Below are 20,538 nucleotides of genomic sequence, written 5' to 3' on the forward strand. Positions count from 1 at the left end.
TAGTTTGTATTTGTTGACAAAATTATTTAGTCATAGTTTAAGTCATCATAGCTTAGTTTTTATTTAGTTTTCGTCACTCGTCAGTGATAAAAGGTAGTCGGCGAACATTTTTCGTCATAGTTTTAGTCAACGAAATCAACACTGATGTGTTAGACTCTCTGCACTGGACTGACTCCATGACTGACTGACTGACTGACTGACTGGCTGACTGGCTGACTGACTGGCTGGCTGAATTACTAACTTGTTGTCTGGCTGGCTTGGATGTTGGCAGCCTCAGACTTGTTTGTGTCCATGGTGTGCACACACGCACACGCACACACACACACACACACACACACACACACACACACACACACACACAACACACACACACACACACACACACACACACACACACACACACACACACACACACACACACACACACACACACACACACACACACACACACACACACACACACACACACACGTCTCTTACCCCCACCACCAACCCCCCTTCCCTTATCTACACCCCCCACCTCTCATCTCCCCACCCCTGGGTGTTGAGTCTGACTCCTTCTCCTCTGGCACCCATGCAGGCTGGTTGTGTCCAGCCGGGGCCAGTTTCTGGCACACTGCAGTGTCTGGCCCTGCTCTGGGCTGTATGTACTGGACTCACTGCACTGGACTGACTCCATGACTGACTGGCTGACTGACTGACTTACTGACTGTTTGGCTGAATTACTAACTTGTTGTCTGTCTGGCTGGCTGGGATGTTGGCAGCCTCAGACTTGTTGGTGTCCATGACTCCATGGTGTGCACACACAGAGGTTTTTTGGGGCCCAGGGGGTGATTTGAAGCAGTGTTGATTTTGACAACAAATTTTGATTTAGTTTTAGTCATAAAAAACGATATAGTTTTAGTCATATTTTAGTCATCTGAAATGTTTTAGTTTTTGTTTAGTTTTAGTCGACTAAAATGTATTTTGGCGCTGGCCTTGATGGTGTAGTAATGGCTCATTTTACACTTGGTTGCATGCTGAACATAGCCGATCTGCTGCGACGCGTTGTGAGCTTGTAGATCGGCTATTTTCAGAGCGCAACACCCGAGCGCAACCGAACATAAAAAACTTGTCTTTGAGTTCTACTGGATCTCTTCTCCACTAGTCCCTCCATAACATTTTAGTCTAGTTTGTATTTGTTGACAAAATTATTTAGTCATAGTTTAAGTCATCATAGCTTAGTTTTTATTTAGTTTTCGTCACTCGTCAGTGATAAAAGGTAGTCGGCGAACATTTTTCGTCATAGTTTTAGTCAACGAAATCAACACTGATGTGTTAGACTCTCTGCACTGGACTGACTCCATGACTGACTGACTGACTGACTGACTGGCTGACTGGCTGACTGACTGGCTGGCTGAATTACTAACTTGTTGTCTGGCTGGCTTGGATGTTGGCAGCCTCAGACTTGTTTGTGTCCATGGTGTGCACACACGCACACGCACACACACACACACACACACACACACACACACACACACACACACACACACACACACACACACACACACACACACACACACACACACACACACACACACACACACACACACACACACACACACACACACACACACACACACACACACACACACACACACACACACACACACATACATACACACACACACAGAGTATTTTTTTGGCCCAGGGGGTGATTTGAAGTGAGCTGTGAGGGAGGCAGCACAGCACAGCACCCAGCCTCATGCACACTGCATGCAGAATAATAAACAGGCTGAGCTGTGGAAAGATATAGTACAGAATTAACGTTAAAAATCAACCTGGCTTCCTTCAATTAAGAGTCACTAAGGAGTCCTATAGGTTTGTTCTTTTTTTCCGCTGATGTGGAGCAACGTTGCAGACGTGTGACTTCAAATGTGTTGAAGATCATCAATGGTGGACAGTAACGGAAAGTGAAGCCAGAATGAAAACAAGTCCAAAGGATTACGGCTACGGCTTTTTGAAAATAGCCGATCTACAAACTCACCACGCGTGAGCTTGTAGATCTGCTATTTATTTCTTCATTAAGAAAGAACGAAACAAAAAACGAAACAAAAACATTAACAGTCCGATTCCTTAACTGTTCCCTTTAATTATTCCTATAGGAGGCTCCAAGTGGACCCTTACAGGTCTGTAACTCTGAGAGTGTACAAATGTACACATTTGTAACATTTGTACACTCTCAGAGTGATGGTGGTCCTTGAAATTAAACAGTTTGAGAATCACATGAAGTCCACGTACCAGCTCTGACAGTGTGATAAACCGGTTGCGGAAACGGTTCCAAAATGTGATGGAACCGGTTCCGGTTCCTCAATGTTGGAATCGGTTCCTCCGGGTCAGGATCTCAACCCTCATCGCGACACGTTGTGAGCGGAACAGAAATGTTAGATCACACAGTTTGACTTGTGTTTGGTCTCTCTCTCTCCTTCACAGATCGTTTCACGGTGTACAGCGCCAAGAAGCTCAGACAAGCCTGGAATAAGTAAGTTCACTTCTCCCGACATCTTGCATGTCGTTAGTGCACTGGTTCTAAAAGTGGGGTCCGGGGACCCCAGGGGTCCTTGATGGAGGTTCCAGCGGATCCCCAGCGAAATGAGGAACAGTTAAGCCCTGTTTTAGCCAATCTACAAGCTCACAACATGCCACGTTGTGAGCTTTTGGATCCGCTATTGTTGATAAAATGTTGTAAATATCTTCTTGACAAATCTACCCTTACGGGGTGGGGTTGGGGGCCTGGCACAAAATCTTTTCAAGCGGGTGTCCTGCCGCGGCCACAAAAACATATCAATTATAGGAGGTCCTTGACATGAAAATGTTTGAGAACCAGGGCGCTACGCTAGTGTCTTCTTGTGCATGTATGGTGTTGATGTACCTGCAGGAATTCCCAGAACGCTGGCGTCTGTCTGTCTTTGTGTGTGTGTGTGTGTGTGTGTGTGTATGTGTGTGTGTGTGTGTGTTAGAGAGAGAGTATGTGTGAGTGTGTGTCACTGTCTGTGCATGTATGAGCCAATGTGGGGGTCAGAGGGTCCTCTCTTTTTTTTCTTTTCTTTTTTGCTGACTCGAACATTTTATGAACTTCCTGTCCTTGAAAGGAAGTTCTTATGGGAGACCGGCCCCTCATCCTCCTCCCTCTCTCAGAGGGGGGAGGGGTCACCTCCGTGACCCTCCCTCGGGCGCTGACTGACTGTCTGACAGACAGACCCTGTTAGAGACACGCTTGTCCACCACACACACACACACACACACACACACACACACACACGCACACGCACACGCACACACACACACTGAGGCATATCCCATGAGGACACGAATACATACAGAACAATCGCATTATGGATTAAAGTTCTCAATGATGTCAGTTATTTGTATGAGATTAAAGAGTACAAGAGTCTTTCATAAAAAAACCCTGATGGTCTTCTCAGATATTTCATAACAGCATAAAGATTAAAGTCTCAAACTGCAATTTCTTTAATTGGTAGGCTGTATATGCAGAACAGCAAGAACATCATATTAATTCAAAGTTTTGTGCTAGTTGTTTTAGGAAACGTAGCTCTGGTTTTCGGGGATCCGTTTTGTTTTGTGCTGCTTCACAAATCACAGATTGAGACTTGGACCTTACAAACAATTTTTTTTTTTTTAACACTATATTAACACAAAGTGGGGGTCCCCGGACCCCACTTTGAGAACCAAGGGTTTAGACCTCTGTAGCCTCACGCATACTCTCCTTGCCTGTCTCTCTCTCGCTCTCGCTCTCCCTCTCTCTCTCTCTCTCTCTCGCTCTCTCACACACACACACACACACACACACACACACACACACACACACACACACACACACGCACACACACACATGCACGCATTGCAGCACCCATCTGGCGCAGAGGCGCGATTCCTTAGCACGACATGTCCGCCGCAGATGGCAGAAGAAGGGCAGTGGTTCATGGTCGGGGGGGGGGTTTAGGTCAGGGATGTGTGCATCACCCACATCTGGAGGGGGGCGGGGGGGGGGGGGGACACAAAGTTGGAACGAAGGCCTTCACAGACACCCTGTTCTCCTCAATGGTTTGAATGGCAAGGGGGGTCGGCCGCGCCGTGGGGTGAATATTAGTAACGGCGAGGGTCATCCCGGGCGTGGACGTGGTCGCATCAATAAACCGGGGGGGGGGGGCACCGGGCGAACAAGGGTGTATGCTTAGTTGCCATGCCGCCGTCACAACACGGGAAATTAGCCCATCTACAAGCTATAGTTGTGAGGGCCAAACGTCCCTCACAAGTATGGTAGAGTTTGAGAAAAAAAAAGAACATTGTGAGGACAACTTTCCTGGTCCTCACCAGAGAAATGAAAGCATGCTGTGTAAATCAGCCATGTGCATGTATCGTCTCTGTCGGGTGGAAACCTCATATGTCCAACACTGTTACTTTTCAGGATTCAAATTCAAAAACAGCAAAAGTATAGTAGCAGATCTACAAGCTCAAAACGCGTTGCTTCGCGCCACGTTTCGAGCTTGTGGATCTGCTACTTTTCATGCTCTTAGTGTGACGCTGTAGTATGATCAAGTAGGGCGTTATTGAGATAAGAGGTTTCGAGGCCCGACAGCAACCATATATGGGTATGTGCAACCCGTTCTCACTCCCAAGGTGTCACATTTAGCCGCTCTGTCAGTAGCCCTGAAACGACAAGTTTTGACATGACGGGACGCCACAGTGACGTCGCATGTTGACAAAACTATGCCTAAACCTAACCCTCATCCTAACCCTAACCTCACAAAAATATACCTAAACCTAACCCTAACCTCACAAAAATATACCTAAACCTAACCCTAACCTCAGAAAAACTGTGAGGAGAGAGAAAAAAAAAGTTGCACATGCACTCTGGAGGATTTGATCACAGGAGGTTGCGTGCGTGTGTGCCAGTGCGTATGTGACAGACAGTGAGAGAGCCAGTCAGTCATTGGCTCATGTCATACCAGACAGAAGGCCGCTTGACAGTGGAGACACAGCAGCCCCTCAGTAACAGTCTGACTGATAGACAGATGGACAGGCGGTCCGGTCCGGGTCGCTCTCCCATGCCCTCCATATCTGACCCCCCTGCCCTCCATCCCCTCCGTCCCCTAATGCCCGGGGCAGGGATGCCAGCGGCTGCCCCGTTCACACGACTCCCCCGTCTGTCTGTCTGTCTGTCTGTATGTCTCAGTGGCGGAAGAAGTACTCAGATTGTTTTAGTGTTCTACTAAGTAAAGGTAGCAATACCACAATGTTTGTTACAAGTTATGTAATCAAACTTTGAATTGAGTAAAAATATACTTAAAGTACCAAAAGTAAAGATGCTCATTGTGAATAGCCCATTTAAAAAAAAATATCCAAACTTTTGCAAATCTTTGAGTTGAAGTATGAACTATCGAAAAATGTACATACTCGAGTGAAGTAAAAAAAATACCTCAAAACTGTACTCAAGTGCAGTACTTGAGTAAACGTACTTAGTTACTTTCCACCACTGGGGTCTGTCTGTGTGTCTGTGTGTCCTGGTCGGCGCTGTATTCCCTGGCGCGGCTCCAGTCCATGAGGAAATAAATATGTGAAGAAAGAGACGGAGCAGGAATGTTAACGACCGCTGCGTCTCCGCAGATCCTTTTATCGCGTGCCAGCCGGCGATGGAGCCGATACGGACACATACATACGCTCACTTTGTCCCCGCTTGCTTACAGAGCTGCCTGCTCGGACCGTTTTAACCGACTTCCGCTCTTTTTTCCTGCTCTCTCTCTCTCTCTCTCTCCCAGCTAGCCTTTCATTCTTTGCTCCTGACATCGCGTCCCACGGTCAGGGATATAGTTGTAGTTGTAGTTGTTGGGGCCAGCAGGTATGAGCAGGGACGTTTTGGAGCCGGAAGGTCCCCCGGTTTCGATCCCCGGCTCCTCCTGGCTTTGAATAGCAGATCTACAAGCTCATAGCGCGGCACTCGGTGCCGCGCTATGAGCTTGTATATCTGCTATCTTTGAATAGCCAAAGCAAATGATTGTGACGCTATGTTAACCAATTTTGCTGGGGACCCCCTGGTACCCCCCCAAGGACCACTGGTTGAGAACCACTGTTGTAAAGCATCAAAAGGCTACACAGTTGCCCTCATTTATCAACGGAGCGTATAAACCGGCTTATATTTTTCCATATATTCGGCCGTACACCAACGTCGAAGTCACAGTTATCAACGAATCCTACACAGCCAATCCTGGCGTACATCAGGTCGGAGCTTTGATAAATCTCACGTCTGAAAACGAGCGTCATTTAAATAACACGCCCTTAAATATTCTCAAAACGCCCCGATTGTACGACATGAAGAAGAACCAGAATACGAACAAAGACATCAAAAGCCAATAAGAAGAGTTTCCCCCGATCGCCTCGCCACACACGCACACGCACACGCCCGCCCAGCTGTGTTTTTCATGTAATCCGTACCATAGCGGTACAATCTTTGTCACGTAGGCTTGTAGCCTACATGAATGACATATTATGATACCAAACACATCGCCATGAATGGAATACGTTTGTATATTTATTTAACCCATACCGAGCAGTGCGCGTTCGAGTTACACTAAAATAAAGCCATCATGTAGGCTATTCCCATTTCCCAGTGAGACTCGGACCGTCAGACGGGCGAGTCCCGTCCCGCTCCGCATTAATGAGAGATAGCCTGGAGATTAATGGATGAAGGCTGGTGTGTGTTGGACCATGGGTTAAATGTCTGATCTCCCGGTGGCCATGAAAATATAACATCAGCGCCGCTGCACCGGTCTAAACTCCCGAGCGCTCGTATATTTTGAAAATAGCAGATCTACCGTAATTTCCGGACTATAAGGCGCACCTGAATATAAGCCGCACCAGCCAAATTTAGGGAAAAAAACTAATGTGTGCATATACAAGCCGCACTGGACTATAAGCCACAGGTGTAAAATCCATAGATTTAGAAGGTCCCCTAGTGGCCGTTAGCTGTAAAAATCCATAGATTAGCCGCACAGCTGTATTCAAAGCAGGGTTTAAAGCATGGGGAAAAAGTAGCGGCTTATAGTCCGGAAATTACGGTACAAGCTCACAACGCGTCGCGTTGCGACGCTGCCTTGTGAGCTTGTAGATCTGCTATTTTCAATGCAGCCAGATCTACAATCTTATCTGAATGACTGTTAAAGCAGTTTGTTTAAATTACTTTATAACATTTTATATTTTCACAGGGATTATGTATTAGTGTAGATATACATTTAGGAGTGGATTATGTGTCCAGATGCCTCTCAGACAGTCAGACAATCCTGCTCCGCAGGTCTAGGATGGAATAAACGGGCGCAGCCAAAGTCAACAACTGGTCCCGACCAGACGTGAGATTTCAGCGTACCGTAGGATGAAGCCCACGTCAGGATATATTGATAAATGCCGAAAGGTGCGGTGATCTCGCCATACGCCCATTATTTGGGCTGCACCGCGTTGATAAATGAGGGCCAGTGTGCTTCCGGCTTTGCCGAGCGTCAGTGGTTGTTCTCAACCTTTTTAGGGCTTCTTTTTCGTTTATTAGCTGTTGGCACCATTGGACGTGCTGGTAGTCATGGCTGCCAGTTCCCACCTGATGTTGTGAGGGAGTCCAGACTGCTCCAGACCGTACTGCATAACTGCAAGCTTGCATAACGTCTTAAGACCAGGACTTAAGTCTAGGATGAACACGTGATTGTAATTGTCTGTGATTTTATCCCTGGAGATAACGATACGATCTCCCACCATGCAACAGCGCATTACATTATGGTGCATCAATACCTCCGGTCCTTTCCCCTTGGTCTCAACCTTCTTCGAGGAGAAGGTCTCTGGATTGAATTTCAACCGATCGTGGACCACCAGGTGGTCCCTCTTGCGACCACCAAATATGTACAGCTCTCCACGGTAGGCAAAGGCTGAATGACCCCAGCGTCCGTCTGGAGGACGCTGTGCAGAAGGCATGCTCAGCCAGCAGTTGGTCCCTGTGTCAAACACTCTGATGTCGAAGTCCCCATAGCCCCCAAATACAAACATCTTTGTCCCGATGATGGTGGCAGAGTGAAGTTCTGAAGCAGGTGGTGGAGTGCCTGTGGTGTTAATTAAAGCCCAGACCATTGTGGTGGTGTCCAACTTGTAGATGTCATTAGTCTGTCGATACATTATTAGTGGGACCAGCATTTGCCTTCCTCCATGTATATACATGACCTTCCCCAAGACACAGGCTGAGTGGTAGCGCCTTCCCACCGGAACAGTCCCAGAAACCTCGGATTTGAGACAACTGTGGGTGTCGACATCAAATGCATGAAGCATGTTGTGCTTGTTGTGTATATGTGGGCAGCAGGTATACCCTCCCCAGATGTAGATTATGTCTTCTATCAGCACCGCCGTGTGGCCCAGGGAGGGATCCTTAAGGCAACGTTCCCTTCCTGTTCCCTCCAGGGTCAACGTCCTCCAGCATAAAGACACTGTGTTGAAAACGTGCACATTGTATGACGGCAACATGTCGCCACCATCATGGAGCCCTATGCAACCCCCTCCGAAGGTGTACACCTCATGCTCCACTGAAACAGCAGCATAACCTTCTGTCTTCGGTCCTCCAATGAGATCCACTGTCCAGCAGAACATTTCTCACACTGCAAATAAAGTTGGAGTTTTAAAGCCTTCCTTTGAAAAACAAGTGTATCAGGGAGCTAATGTGCGCGTTATCGCTTATATTGGTTTGGTGGCACAAATGTCACGCCAAGTTCTGCCAATCCACAAAGCCGATCGGTTGGGTTGGATCAATAAAAAGAAACCGATGACTGTTGATCTCCTAATATGACTAATTGAATCCCCTCCGCTACACAGCAGACTGTTCGGCCGTGTGTGTGTTGTGTTGTTTATTTGACGATTGATTTTAACGCTTTAACTGACAGAGATTTTCTGAAAAGCGTCAAGCCACTGCCAGCGATTCCGAGGGTTTTTACTAACCTTTGAAAGATCATAGAATATTACTTTTCACAGCGATCCACCCGGCGATCGATTACACGGAGAATCGGGGGGGGAAAAAGTGTAATCCATTCCATAGTTATGGGCAGTTGAATGAATGTGGCTTGTTTTCGCCAAAAACAACAAAAAGCAGAGACATTTGACTTTTATGAATCCTATAATACTGAACGAAACCAGCTTAATTTTGTTGTGATCATGTGATTTCTAGGTGTACTCTTCTTGGGTGATCCTGGATCATTCTGCGGAAGAGCGCCCTCTATCGTAAAACCACTGAAAGGAAAACACAAAATCTCCTCATTCTCCTCATTGGCGGTGTGAGCCATTGCAAAATATGACGAGAAATCTCGTCATTGGCAGTCAAAGAGTTAACGGACGGGGTTGTAATGACATTGCGATGTCGTTGCGTGATGATGTCATTATGTAAGATTACCCAATGACGTTACTCAGCCTGACTGCAGTCTGGATGATGTCAAAAGAACGTCAACACGTCATTAAACATAATGAACCCTGACCTCCCTATATGTGTCATTATAGGCAGACATTTTAAGATTTTCCATTTTCATAAACTAGCGGATGTCAAGATGTTGTTTTTGTGAGCCTGTAAATCGGCTATTTCTGCTATTGTTAGAAAATGATGAAACTCTAAAACTAACTGCCCCATTATGAGTTCTCTCTCCTGATTGGATAAGATTTGTATCCCGACCTGAACATGTTTTTTTTTTCCTGTTTACTAAAGAGCTGGAGAGACCCCTGATACTGAACAAACACTCTTAAGCAATGGTTACTTTCAGAATATATAGAGCTATTTAACACTTGGTTTAACAAATGGAAATCACTCACTGCACCTTGAGAATAACGCATGATTTTACTGTATAGGCATATAGACAGTATAACTGTTCAATTTGGCAAGTCATCACATATGGATAATACTCATGGGTCCAGTTCCTATCCACAATGCCTGACTCTAGTGTTTGCAGATGTGCTCATGTGCATTTTGACCAGGAACAGAACCCACTGTTTATGTTAGCTATATATAGAGACAGTGTATACGCTGAATCCAAGCTCTGCACAGCAAACAAACTCTTGAGAGTTCTGTATCAAATAGTAATTGTTGAAGGAAACAGAGTTGGAGACACTTCACATTATAAAAAAAGAGGTTTGATATACGGTAGGAGCTCCTAATGGGAGAAGTCTGCGGCCAAATACATATAAATGTGGGTGTCCTTGGCACGAACAAGTTTGAGAACCACTGCCCTAAACAGTATACTGTACCAGGCCTGTGTCATGGCAACTTGCCTCTATGGCAGGGGTGTCTATAGCCTTTTTTTTCAAAGGGGGGCATATTTGAAAAAAAAATACGAAAATACCTTCTAGGGCCAACTGCATCTCCTGTCATAATGTACCTTTGGACCATAACAAAGTCTCACCCAAAGGCATCAGCATTACAGCAATTGTATTTAATGTGGAATATCAGTATTCTTTTGTTGGCTGTGTAGCCAAATGTGATTAACCCATTTAGACCGGGAAAGGATCTGTGTCATTTTTAGATTTATTTGGCTATTAAAAAATAGCAGATCTACAAGCGCATAGCGTGGCACCGAGTGCCGCGCTACGAGCTTGTAGATCTGCTATTTAAGAAAAATCTTGAAAATGTGTGCAAATCTTTGAAAATATATAGATTTTTAAAGCAATTTTTTTTACTCAAATCTTTGTTTCTGGGGGACTCTACAAATGTCTTCTAAATCCTGACAGTTTTCTGAAAAACATATGTTGCTATAATATCAGTGGTGCCTAAACTTTTTTTTTTCTTCAAGATTTTTCACCAATAACAGATCTACAAGCTCATATGAGCTTGAAGATCTGCTATTTTTTGAATAGCCAAAGAAATCTAAAATGACACAGACAGATACGTTCCCAGATTGAATGGGTTAAACCACTCAACTGTGCTGTCAACAAAACAAACACAATTCAGTCCTTTTTCCCCCCAGCCCAGTCCATGTATGCACTGCATTTTTATTATATTTACGGTCCAATAAACGCTATTTTGCTCAAATGGCAGTGTAGCCAAATGTAACCAGGTCTGAAAAGGTCTCTACAAGCATAATAATAATTCAAAAATGTCCTTTCTTTCACATCTGAAGATGGAACAACACAAAGTTAGGAATCCTTACAAGTACTACTGAGAAATAGCCTATCTGCCCGGATTCATTTAAAAAACACCCTGGAACTTAAACGTATGAATTTCACATGACTATATACTGGCCATAAATAATACATTTTAGGAAGGAAGCCGCAGGCCGTATAATATCTGCACTCGTGCCATGATTGGCTCCCGGGCCGAACGTTTTGCATAATGTCTGCTCTATGGTATTCAGATGGTCAGAACACATCATAAGGTAAACAACAAAGTATACCATAATTCTTCCACATGACTCGGATAACGAGACAGCAGTGGTATAAGTACATTTACTTAAGTACTGTACTTAAGTACAATTTTGAGGTATTTTTACTTTACTGGAGTATTTCCAGTTTTGCGATGCATTAGATCTGCTAAGATTTGTATACATTTGAAAACGTGAAACAGGACATTCTGCATCATGAGTACTTTTACTTTTGGTACTTTAAGTACATTGTGATACCAATACTTTTGTACTTTTCCTCAAGTACATTTTGAATTCCGGACTTTTACTTGTAACAGAGTACTTCTACTGTACATTGCAATATTGATACATTCACTTAAGTAACACATTTGAGTACCTTTTCCACCACTGACCATAATTCTTCCACATGACTCAGATAACAGACAGTGTGTCTGCGTGTCAAGCCTTGCCCGTCAATCAATCAATCAGATCCACTTTCTTTCCAGTCTTTCCTCCGTTCCTCGTCACTCCTCTCTTTGTTCGGCGCCCTCATCATCGCCCGGTGACTCACACAACAACGGCGGTTGAAAGGAACGTTCTCCTGCGCCGCCGTTTTGATCATGACAACGACCATGTTGTGTGTTTTGACAGAAACCACAAAAGGCCCTCGTTCCAAAACAGCGTACTGTGTACAACCTCACAATGCGATGCGTTTTGAGCTTGTAGATCTGCTATTTTCAAACATTTAGTACTTTTACTTTTGGTTCTTTAAGTACATTTTGATACCAATTATTTTGTACTTTTACTCAAGTCAATTTGGAATTCCGCCCTTTTACTTGTAACAGAGTACTTCTGCGTTGCAGTATTGATACTTTTACTTAAGTAAAACAGTTGAGTACCTTTCCCACCCATGCCTCCCTCCCTCGCTCCCTCCCTCCATTCACTTCTACTTTTGTTTTGTTTTTGTAGCTTTTTTTTCCCGTGTGGAGGAAGGACATGAAAAGGCTTTTTTGTATTATTTATTTTCTCGCCGAAGGTGGAGCGCACGCTCCAAGTTTTTTTTGTTTTTTGTGTTGCCGCCGCCCTTGACTGTGTCATGGAGCAGGAGTGTGTTGTTTGGTAGTCTGGGGAAGAGATATCGATCGCAGATGTTCTATACGTGCACACAGATGTTACGTGCGCAGATGTGATACGTGCACGTTGCCTTGTCTGTTGTTTACCCTGCTGGCTGCTGACCGAGCAGAGGGCTGAGCCTGGCTGACAGCGCTTGGCGGAAAGGAATGCACACCTAGATCAACAGCTTTAGAAGACGAGCTAGCGCTCTCATGTTCCCATGTTCATGTGTCCAGGTGATCCCCCTCTCTTTCTCTCTCTCTCTCTCTCTCTCTCTCTCTCCCTGTGTCTCTCTCTCTCCCTCTCTCCCTGTGTCTCTCTCTCTCTCTCTCTCTCCCTGTGTCTCTCTCTCTCTCTCTCCCTCTCTCCCTGTGTGTCTCTCTCTCTCTCTCTCCCTGTGTCTCTCTCTCTCTCTCTCCAGTAAACCCTTTTCTCTTCTTCATTCTTCACTAACTGGACCTGGTGCTCTCCAGAGGCCTGCTCAGGTCTTTAATGTGTTCTGATTGGTACGTTACTGTACATAGTAGATGGCAGTGGTGTAAAGTAGTTGTACTCAAGTGCTGTACTTAAGTACAATTAAACTTTTCAGTTTATTTCCATTTTTCAGTACTTTTATCCAAATATTGTACTTTTACTCCACTACAATTATTTGAAAACTTGAGTTATTAGTTACTTTGTAGATTTTGATTATTATTACAAAACACACATTAACCACTTTCAGCCCTATATATATTTCGGCCATTTGAAAATAGCAGATCTACAAGCTCACAATGTGTCGCGATGCGACGCATTGTGAGCTTGTGGATCTGCTATTTTCAAAAGATATGTATACATTTGAAAACTTGAAATGGGACATCCGGCACTTTTACTTTTGGTACTTTTACTCAAGTACATTTTGAATTCCGGACTTTTACTTGTAACAGAGTATTTCTACATTGTGGTATCGATACTTTTACTTAAGTAAAAAAAAATTAGTACTTTTTCCACCACTGCTAACTGGACCTGGTGTCTCCAGAGGCCTGCCCGGGTCTTTAATGCAGTTTTTACGATGATGGAACATACTGTACAACTGTATACTCAGTTCATACAGTACATACATACATTGTAGTTTCAGCTGTGTGCTGCAGCTGTATAGATTGTTCACACACTGACTTGATGTAATCCGCTCTCTCTCTCAACATCACAAGTTGAGTTAAGGAGTGTGCGTGTGCGTGTGCGTGTGTGTGTGTGTGTGTGTGTGTGTGTGCGCGAGCATGCATGTGCATGTGTACGTCCGTGTGTGTGAGAGAGAGAGAAAGAGATAGAGGCCCTGATGGACTTAATTAAATTCATCCCGGCCTCTGACTTGAAATAGCGGATCTACAAGCTCACATCACGCCTTGTAGATCTGATATTGCTGGTGCGTGCCGCCGTCATACGACAAAGTCTAAGGCAGGCTTAACTTTACCTCCGGCTCCGCGCTGGGGTTGATGGGCTGCATAGATAATGTGTTTTCCCTCTCATCCTTCTCTCTCTCTCTCTCTCTCTCTCTCTCTCTCTCTCTCTCTCTCTCTCTCTCTGTCTCTCTCTGTCTCTCTGTCCCTCTGTCTCTTCCTCGCTGTCTGTCTCAAGGGCCCAGCTTCCTGCTTTGAAATTGAATCAGAATCAGAATCAGAATCAGAATCAGTTTTATTGTCACATCACAGGTTTACAAGGTAAAAAAGTGGGTGAAATTCTTTTTTGTACATCGTTCCCATCGCAACGTTAGTTTCCATAGAAAGAAGAGGGGGGGGGGGGGAGAAGAAGAGGGTGGGGGGCAGGTGGGAAGGAGATCAAAAACAAGAGAGCAACAGAAGGCCAGACAAGTTATCTACATATTTACAAATTACCTGAGATAATAAAAAAACTAAAAAAACTAAACTAAGGTGCCTGAGCATAGCAGCAATGTATTGTATACTGTGCATGTTATACTTATACTGTGCATGATAGACAAAGGACGTTAAGGTGCTTAGAGGAAAAGGAGCACAATAAAAAGACCCAAAAAAAGTCAGTGCGTTATACAAGGGATTAAGGTGCAAAAGGTCAGTGCGTGTCCACCTAGAGTGGACTGACCCTAGTATAATCCGCATGTAGCTCCATGAGGGAGTGCAACAAAAGTCATTTGTACCTGGTGTAGTCCACAGGTGTGTCCGAGGGGGGGGCTAAAGTCCAAGTAATTGTCCCTGGTATAATCCACAGGTGTGTTCAGGAAGAGCCAGAAAAGTCTGCGCCGCCTGCTGTCAGGCTGCTGAACTCATCCAGGCTTATGCCCCATTCAGCATTCTGACAGCAGTTGGATTGAAACTACACCAAAATCTGGTGGTGGAACTCTTGATACTGCGGTAGAGCCCCTTGCCCGGTCGCGGTCGTTGTAGGGGGTTGAACAGTCTGTGACTTGGGTGGTGCTTGTCCTTGATGATGCGCTTGGCTTTGACCACGCACCGCTTTTTGTACAGTTCCTGGAGCGCTGGGAGCTCGATTCCCATTATCCGCTCTGCCGATCGCACTACTCGTTGTAGGCTGACCTTTTCTCGGGCAGTGCAGTTCCCGTACCAGGCCGTGACACAGCCTGTTAGGATGCCTTCAACAGAACTGTTGTAGTACAGCCTGAGGATGCGACGTCCTACTCCGAGCTTCTTCAGGCGGCGGAGCCAGTACAGTCGCTGCTGAGCCTTTTTCCTCACGTGTGTGGAGTGCGTCTCCCATTTGAGGTCCTCCTCGATGTGTACTCCGAGGAACTTGAACTCGCTGACCCTTTCCACTGCAGCACCGTCGATGAGGATGGGCGCATGGTCTCTCCGCGGCCTCCTGAAGTCCACGATCAGTTCTTTGGTCTTGTCGACGTTAAGAGAGAGGTTGTTCTCACGACACCAGTGTGCCAGTGATTTGATCTCCTCTCTGTAGTCAGACTCGTCGTTGTTGACGATTCGGCCTATCACTGTCGTGTCGTCCGCGTACTTTATGATGGTGTTGGAGACGTGTGTGGCTATGCAGTCATACGTGTACAGGGAGTAGAGGAGAGGGCTCAGCACGCATCCCTGGGGTGCTCCGGTGTTGAGGGTCAGGGGGTCGGATGTGATGCTGCCCATTCTCACCACCTGATGTCGGTTGGACAAGAAGTCCTGTATCCAGTCGCACATGCTTGGGTGTAGCCCTAGGTGTCTGAGCTTTTTGTCAAGTATTGCTGGGACAATGGTGTTGAATGCTGAGCTGTAGTCCACGAACAGCATACGTACATATTTGTCCTTCAGCAGCTTGTTGTCCATGTGCGAGAGGACGGTGTGGAGAGCCATGGCAATAGCGTCGTCGGTGGATCTGTTTTTGCGGTATGCATACTGCCACGGATCCAGCGAGGCAGGTAGCGTGGAGCTGATGTATTCCCTCACCAGTTTCTCGAAACACTTGCTGACGATCGGGGTGAGAGCAACAGGTCTCCAGTCGTTCAGGCATGTCACTTTGGCCTTTTTGGGAATGGGCACAATGGTTGACATTTTGAACCCTGCAGGGACCACAGCCAGGGAGAGGGAGAGGTTAAAGATGTCAGCGAAGACACCCGCCAGCTGGTCTGCACATGTCTTAAGGACCCGGCCTGGAATCCCATCAGGTCCGGCTGCCTTGTGGATGTTGACCCGTGTGAAGGCTGTACGCACTTCTCTCTCCGAGATGGTTAGAGGAGGGTTCTCCTCTGCTGGTGCTGCTGATGGCCCTGCTTGGCTGCCGCGGTTGGAGCTGATCTCAAACCGGCCGTAGAAAGTGTTCAGTTCGTTGGGGAGGGAGGCAGGCGGGTTCACCTCGCTTCTGGTTCTTGTTTTGCAGTCTGTCAAGGTGTGTACTGCCTGCCATGTGCTCCTGATGTCGCCACTGCTGAGTTTGTCTTGCATCTTTTTTGTGTAGGCCTTTTTCGCCTTCCTGATGGCGCTGTTTAGGGCCGCGCGCGTCGTGTTGCGCGTTTCCACGTCGCCAGATTTGAAACCAGCGTCCCGTTCATGCAGATGTGCACGTACTCCGCTGTCCATCCATGGTTTCTGATTGGGATAGATCCGAACTGTCTTTTTTGGGACTATGTCATCTATATAGGAAGTAAAAGTTCATATGAATGGCCTGTAGTTTCACTGTTTTACCGCTGCTGGTGTCATATTTTCTTTCTCTCCATTCAAGTGGATGGGTTTTTGACGGACTTTAGACTTGATTTTCTTACCTTAACTCTTTAACTGCCAAAAACGGGAATTCCCGTCCGATGGCTCTATGGCTATCATGGCCAATGACGGAAAGACGTTTATGGTTTATCTCAAAGGAACTAGGAGATAACGCTATCCAAAAAATTGCTGCTCCATTCACTTCAATGTTAAAAAACAAACGGAGGAAAAATGCACCTTTTTCGTGGCAGTCTGGCAGACACAGTCTGAAATAAGTCTGGCAGTGAAAGAGTTAATAAACATTGTCATAAATACTATATGCTTCCAGTCGCTAGTTTAAAGTCTTTTTTTTTCAATCACCAATACGTTATGGTAAATTATGATCCCATTTATTTTAAAATTGATGATAAAGTAGGATATGCTGTAGGAGGGGTGGGATGATTTGATTGACAAGCTACCCAACCAATAGCATTGCGCAGGATATGACGCGATATGACGCGATATAGAAAGATGGCGGATTTGAAATTGCCTCTCTGTCTCTCTGTCTCTCTCTCTCTCTCTCTCTCCCCCTTAGTCCCTCTGTCTCGCTGTCTCGCTGTCTCTCTCTCTCCCTTAGTCTCTCTGTCTCTCTGTCTCTCTGTCTCTCTGTCTCTCTCTCTCCCTTAGTCTCTGTCTCTCTGTCTCTCTGTCTCGCTGTCTCTCTCTCTCTCTCTCTCTCTCTCTCTCTCTCTCTCTCTCTCTCTCCCTTAGTCCCTCTGTCTCTCTGTCTCTCTCTCTCCCTTAGTCTCTCTGTCTCTCTGTCTCGCTGTCTCTCTGTCTCTCTCTCTCTCTCTCTCCCTTAGTCCCTCTGTCTCTCTGTCTCTCTCTCTCCCTTAGTCTCTCTGTCTCGCTGTCTCTCTGTCTCTCTCTCTCTCTCTCTCCCTTAGTCCCTCTGTCTCTCTGTCTCTCTGTCTCTCTGTCCCTCTGTGTCTATCGCTCTATCTCTCTGTCTCTGTGTCTCTCTCTATGTCTCTGTCTCTCTGTCCCTGTGTCTCTCTCTCTATCTCTCTGTCCCTCTGTCTCTGTGTCTCTCTCTCTATCTCTCTGTCCCTCTGTCTCTGTGTCTCTCTCTCTATCTCTCTGTCCCTCTGTCCTTCTGTCTCTGTGTGTCTCTCTCTCTCTCTCTTTATCTCTCTCTCTCTCTCTCTCTGTCCCTCTATCTGTCTCTGTGTCTCTCTGTCTCGGTCCCTCTGTGTCTCTCTCTCTCTCTCTCTTTATCTATCTCTCTCTCTCTGTCCCTCTATATGTCTCTGTGTCTCTCTGTCCCTCTGTGTCTCTCTGTCTCTGTCTCTGTCTCTGTCTCGGTCCCTCTCTCTCTCTCTCTCTCTCTCTCTCTCTCTCTCTCTCTCTCTCTCTCTCTCTCTCTCTCTCTCTCTCTCTCTCTCTCTCTCTCTCTCTCTCAGTGTGAGAGTCAGACCGTACGTACGTACTGGTTGTGTTCTCAGAGTGCATGGCTGGGGAGTCGGCTCTGAAGACGCCCGCGGAACACGAGGGGCTCCAACCAACCACAGAACAACATCATCATTATTTAATGAGCCCGCTGACTAATTAAAAGGCTGAGTTTTGATGCCGTTAGTATGTTTTATATATTTATTTATTTTTTGGCGCGCAGCCCTCGGCACCGCCGCTAGGTAGAAGCGGGGGATTGGACGGGTTCAGGAGTTCACTGACTTCACTTGCAAGTGTGTTCTTATGGAGAGTGCACGCATACATACACACGCACGCACGCGTCACACACACACACACACACACACACACACACACACACACACACACACACACACACACACACACACACACACACACACACACACACACACGTGCACAGACACGTGGAAAGTAACAAAGTACATTTAATAAAATACTGTACTGAAGTAAAATAAAATAAATGACAGTACTTTTACTTCTACTCCACTCCATCTCAGAGGCAAATATTGTACTTTTTACTCCACCACAATTATTTGAAGTTATTTAAAGTTACTCCTTACTTTGTAGGCTTGGATTATTATTACAAAACATACATTAGCCACTATTTGAAAATAGCAGATCTACAAGCTCACAACGTGTGGCATTGTGATGCGTTATGAGCTTGTAGATCTGCTATTTTCAAAATATTTGTATTAATTTGAAAACGTTTGAAGTGGGACATTCTGCACAATGAGTACTTTTGCTTTTGGTCATTTAAGTATGTTTTGATGCCAATACTTTTGCACTTTTACTCAAGTACATTTTCAGTACTGGACTTGCACATGTAACAGAGTATTTCTACATTGTGGTATTGATACTTTTACTTAAGTAAAATAATCTGAGTACTTCTTCCACGATTACTATTCTATCATATTCAGTTTCTCAAACTCAGCTGTGCTTGCCCTCACACGTATAGACACACGCACACGCACACGCACACGCACACGCACACACACACACACACACACACACACACACACACACACACACACACAGAGAGAGCGCAGCAGAGTGATGAAAGCCTACAGGGAGCTGAGAGACTGGTAGGCAGTGTGTCTGTCTTCACTCCAGCTCTGACAAAACCCTTTCATTTCTGCCTGTGACCCGGTCATACTGTTATGGGCAAGCCCAAGAGAGGTGTGTGTGTGTGTGTGTGTGTGTGTGTGTGTGTGTGTGTGTGTGTGTGTGTGTGTGTGTGTGTGTGTGTGTGTGTGTGTGTGTGTGTGTGTGTGTGTGTGTGTGTGTGTGTGTGTGTGTGTGTGTGTGTGTGTGTGTGTGTGTGTGTGTGTGTGTGTGTGTGTGTGTGTGTGTGTGTGTGTTCGATCAGTTTGAGCTATGCGTTTACTGCAACACAACTACTGTTTTTGCAGTAACTTTACTTTCCAGTTACTTTTTTCCAGTTAAAAAATAGCAGATCTACAAGCTCATATAGCGGCACAGAGTGCCGCGATATGAGCTTGTAGATCTGCTATTTTTGAAAAATCTTGTGCAAAGATTGTGCAAATGTGTGCAAATCTTTGAATACATATATTTTTCAAAGCGAACATTTGTAACTCAAATCTTATCGTTTCTGGGGATTCTAATGTCTTCTAAATCCTAACAGTTTTCTGAAACATGTACAGCATGTTGCTATAATATCAGTGGTTCTCAAATTATATGTATTTGACCGCGGACCCCCCATCTCAAAACATTTAGTTCCAGGGACCCCCAAAGATTTGAGTTACAAATGTTCGCTTAAAATATATATATATATATTCAAAGATATATATTCATGATTTTTTTTATAGCACTCAGTGCCACGCTGTATGAGCTTGTATATCTGCTATTTTTGAAGAGCCATAATGGTTAAGTGGTTTTGTCAGGCATGTGACTGTGTGTCGTTGATTATATTCTGTCTGTCTGTCTGTGTATCTGTCGGTCTTTAATAAGCTAAAATGTTGATGTCCTCACTAGTGTACTAATACAGAATATGTGTGTGTGTGTGTGTGTCCCGTCAGGCTGGGCTACGTGGACCATGCAGAGGAGTTGGCCTCCAGGTTCCTCCAGTGCTTCCCAAAGAACCGTCTCTCTGCCCTGAACGCCCTGAACCACGAGTACTTCAGCCACCTGCCTCCACGGATCTGGGAGCTGTCGGATAGTACGTCCACTACACTACACTACGCACACACACACACACACACACACACACACACACACACACACACACACACAGAGACACACACACACACACACACACACACACACACACACACACACACACACACACACACACACACACACACACACACACACACACACACACACACACACATTTTGGGTTTTCTTTATTACCATGCCGAACTTTGTCTCCTCAAGGAGTATAGGCT

General features: G+C 45.6%; 1 protein-coding gene across 2 annotated transcripts in view; it reads left to right on the forward strand.

Annotated features, from left to right (window-relative positions):
* The window catches only part of cdk14 (cyclin dependent kinase 14), a 190,468-nt gene that overhangs the window by 108,898 nt on the left and 61,032 nt on the right, over positions 1–20,538 (forward strand). For both annotated transcript variants that reach the window (XM_080427709.1, XM_080427708.1), the window contains 2 exons: positions 2,473–2,521; positions 20,170–20,309. In XM_080427709.1, coding sequence (XP_080283835.1) covers positions 2,473–2,521; positions 20,170–20,309 — 189 coding nt within the window. The remainder of the gene's footprint in view (positions 1–2,472; positions 2,522–20,169; positions 20,310–20,538) is intronic.

The sequence above is a fragment of the Gymnoscopelus braueri genome, assembly GCF_963280865.1.
Source record: "Gymnoscopelus braueri genome assembly, chromosome: 4".
Taxonomy (NCBI): Eukaryota; Metazoa; Chordata; class Actinopteri; order Myctophiformes; family Myctophidae; genus Gymnoscopelus; species Gymnoscopelus braueri.